General features: G+C 37.6%; 1 protein-coding gene across 1 annotated transcript in view; it reads right to left on the bottom strand.

The window, feature by feature from the left end:
- Positions 1-3,109, bottom strand: part of LOC106961850 (protein sidekick-1-like) — a gene marked incomplete at its 3' end in the record, with an annotated part of 122,798 nt that overhangs the window by 32,871 nt on the left and 86,818 nt on the right. Inside the window, exons 21-22 of the mRNA XM_015055913.1 lie at positions 2,113-2,353; positions 1,696-1,811 (exon numbers count right to left, since the gene is read on the bottom strand). Coding sequence (XP_014911399.1) covers positions 1,696-1,811; positions 2,113-2,353 — 357 coding nt within the window. The remainder of the gene's footprint in view (positions 1-1,695; positions 1,812-2,112; positions 2,354-3,109) is intronic.

The following is a 3,109-nucleotide window of genomic DNA, read 5'->3' as shown; positions in this document are numbered from 1 at the left end:
CTTTATCCACCACCAATGATCCAGGTGTGTGGCATTGAGTCATAGGCTTTCTTGTAATCAATCCAAGCGCTATGATGCCTGACATGAGCTTCCATGTTGTAGAGAGACAGCTTATCGGCCGATAGTTGGGTGGGACTGAACCTTTTGAGGGATCCTTCTGGATCAGGATCTGCTTTTTTCACCAATGCTGAAAATGAGACCTTATGCATGAGGTGCCAAGCGTATGTGTTCCTAGACTTGCATGTCTAAATAGATCAGCCATCTTACCATTTGGCCTTACAACATGACAGACTTTTCCTCTTTTCTTTAGTTTGAACATAAAGGATGAGAATAATCTGGAGGATCTGTTGCTCTAGGTGGGTTGAGAGTCTGGACTTAACTGTTAAAACTATTCAGACTGACTTTGCACACAAAACCTTTGATTTTTTTTGCCAAACAGCAGTTCCTAGATTTCAGTTGGAGAATCTTTGGTAACAATTTATTAGAATGGGGATGAATAAGACTGACAAGACACTGTCATAAACACCTGTCATGAACATGAATGAGTCTTCATGAATATTTGACTGTTTTCATAAAGCATCATTCGGTAAATCATGACACTTAATACAAAATTGACATTATTGAAAATGTTTTTGTTATGACAACTTGACATTACCCAAGACAACATCATTGTCATGACAACTTGACATTAAGCAAGAAATTATAACTTGTCATGAATGTAATAACAGGTGAATTTATTGGCTTATAAGGCTTACATCCTTATAAGACAGCATTAACAAGTCATGAACATTTCCAGTTAGCTCAAGTAAAGTGGACCACACTTACTTGAGGTAACTGGAAATGTTCATGACTCTGTCATTAAAGCAATAGAGTAATGACACTCAATGACATCTTCATTACTACTGTGATACACTTTAAAACAGAGGAGAGATAATGTCACAATTATAATGGTCTCATTACAGCAAAAGGTATGTGTAACAACAAGTGACTTGTTAATGCTGTCTTATAAGGATAACATTTTAAAATTCACCTGTTATTACATTAATGACAAGTTATAATATCTTGCTTAATGTCAAGTTGTCATGACAATGACATTGCATTGGGTAATGTCATGTTGTCATAACGAAGACATTTTCAATAATGTCAACTTTGTATTAAAAGTGTCATGATTTACCGAATGACACTTTGACAACAGTCATAAATATTCATGAAGACTTATTGATGTTCATGACAGGTGTTATGTCATGAGTGTTATGTCATGTTTATGACAGTGTCATGTCAGTCTTATTCACCCCCCTTCAAATAAAGTGTTACCGAATCTTCCAAAACCAACAGGCTGTAGTCATACCCCCCTTTGTTTTTGATAAAATCATAACCTAATCATTGTTTCACATACGACCTGATACCTGCTGCTGTGTTATCAAGGAAAATAATCTTAATACAACACATTCCCTAAATAAAATTATTGCAGCATGGTGCTTTTTAAAAAGCCATAGTAGAGGAGGAACTAACTGGAACAGTTACAGAATATTACATCATGTTCCTACTGCCTGTATCAGATATTTTTGTGTGACGGTCTGTGTGGATGTGAGTGTGTGGAATGTGCTGGAAGAAGTGATAATGTGCTGAGGGGTCAAGTGAGAACATTAAGGTTGGTTTGAGAGTCTCTGTAGCTGCTTGAGAGTTTTGATTCACCTTATACCCAATAATGACTCCATTCCTTTGTGCCTCAGGAAGAGCAGACCAGGTGAGCATGATCCTGGAGGAACTCACTGCCTCGGCGGTTACATTTTCCGGAGATCTAGACGGAGCTGGAAAACAGACAAAGAAAAATGCGCACAAATACGCCGCTCAGTGCCTCTTGACTCTCTGAACCAATCTTCGATTTTACCTCAGTCATCTCTCTCCCTCTCTCCATCAATCTTCCCCTCTGTGAAATTGAGGGAGCAAGTAAAGGCCAGAGAGAGGTGGCAAAATGAGAGGAGGACACAGAAAAGTAATTATACCACTCTATTTTTCATCCATCTGCCTTCTTATGCCCAGCAAGTAATATGTCAAACTCATATCAGTTGAATGCTTAAAAACAGGAGTGAATGAGTTCTCCGTTTGTACCAGACTCTGCGGTGCGTGCTGAGAGCGTTTGGCTCCATGGTCCTGGTCCTATGGAGTTCGAGGCCTGCATCTGAACCTGGTAGTGGGTCCAGGGACTTAGCCCCTCTACTGTAACTTCAGTGGTTCCAACTCCACCCTTTATGTCCTCAGTTCTGTCCTCCCCATCTCCATCTGTCCTCCAAACACGGATCCGGTAGCCCACAGTCTCTGGACTGCTGTTGTACTCTGACTGCGGAAGAGGCTGAAAGAAAGCAAGCAGTTAGAGACTGAGGAAAAGAGCAAGTCTGATGTGTTAAGCTTCACTTGTTATTGCAATGCTGCCTCCTTTGTAAAAAATAAAACAACCGATTGCATCAGACTGAAAGAAAGCATGTGCTCAGAGGATCACTATTTTGTTTTCAGGAATATTTCTGAGACATTTGGGATTACATTTTATCCTTAATCTTAGTATTGACCAAACAGATTATTTCTGTTGTCTGCACTCTTCAGCTACACAGTTCCTTTAACAACGACTGTACTAAAGTTATGCCCAAAATTATTCATACCACTGACAGAATTAGATTCAAGATTAGTGTCTGAAAATAATTTAGATCTGCATCTCTCAAAAGATAATGAAACAATATAAAAACATATATATTTTGATAAGAAAAAATAATCAGTTTTTAATAAAATTTTATTTGAAAATGCAATCTTGCAAATAATATTTATCGTCCTTAAAACAAACAAGCCATTCATGTTGGTAAAACTTGAAAGATTACTTTAAACATATAATTCTGGACTTAACCATACGTATTCCTTCTTATCCTCCGTATATTGCACTCGATCTGAAATGTGATTTTGCTACCACTTCCTAAAACTATTTCTGTATCATGCATTTCATTTTTTTCAGTCTGCTGCAGCCAGAGACTGGAATGAAGTAAAAAAAAAAAAAAAAAAAAATCCCAAAAATGAATATTTTACTCCCCAAAGAAGTTTTTAAACTTTTAATCAAAGAGAA

This window comes from Poecilia latipinna, unplaced genomic scaffold (assembly GCF_001443285.1).
Source record: "Poecilia latipinna isolate Pla-1442-1.1 unplaced genomic scaffold, P_latipinna-1.0 Scaffold1342, whole genome shotgun sequence".
Lineage (NCBI taxonomy): Eukaryota > Metazoa > Chordata > Actinopteri > Cyprinodontiformes > Poeciliidae > Poecilia > Poecilia latipinna.
Note: the sequence above shows the minus strand (reverse complement) of the source record. Positions and strands in the feature narration are given on the sequence as shown.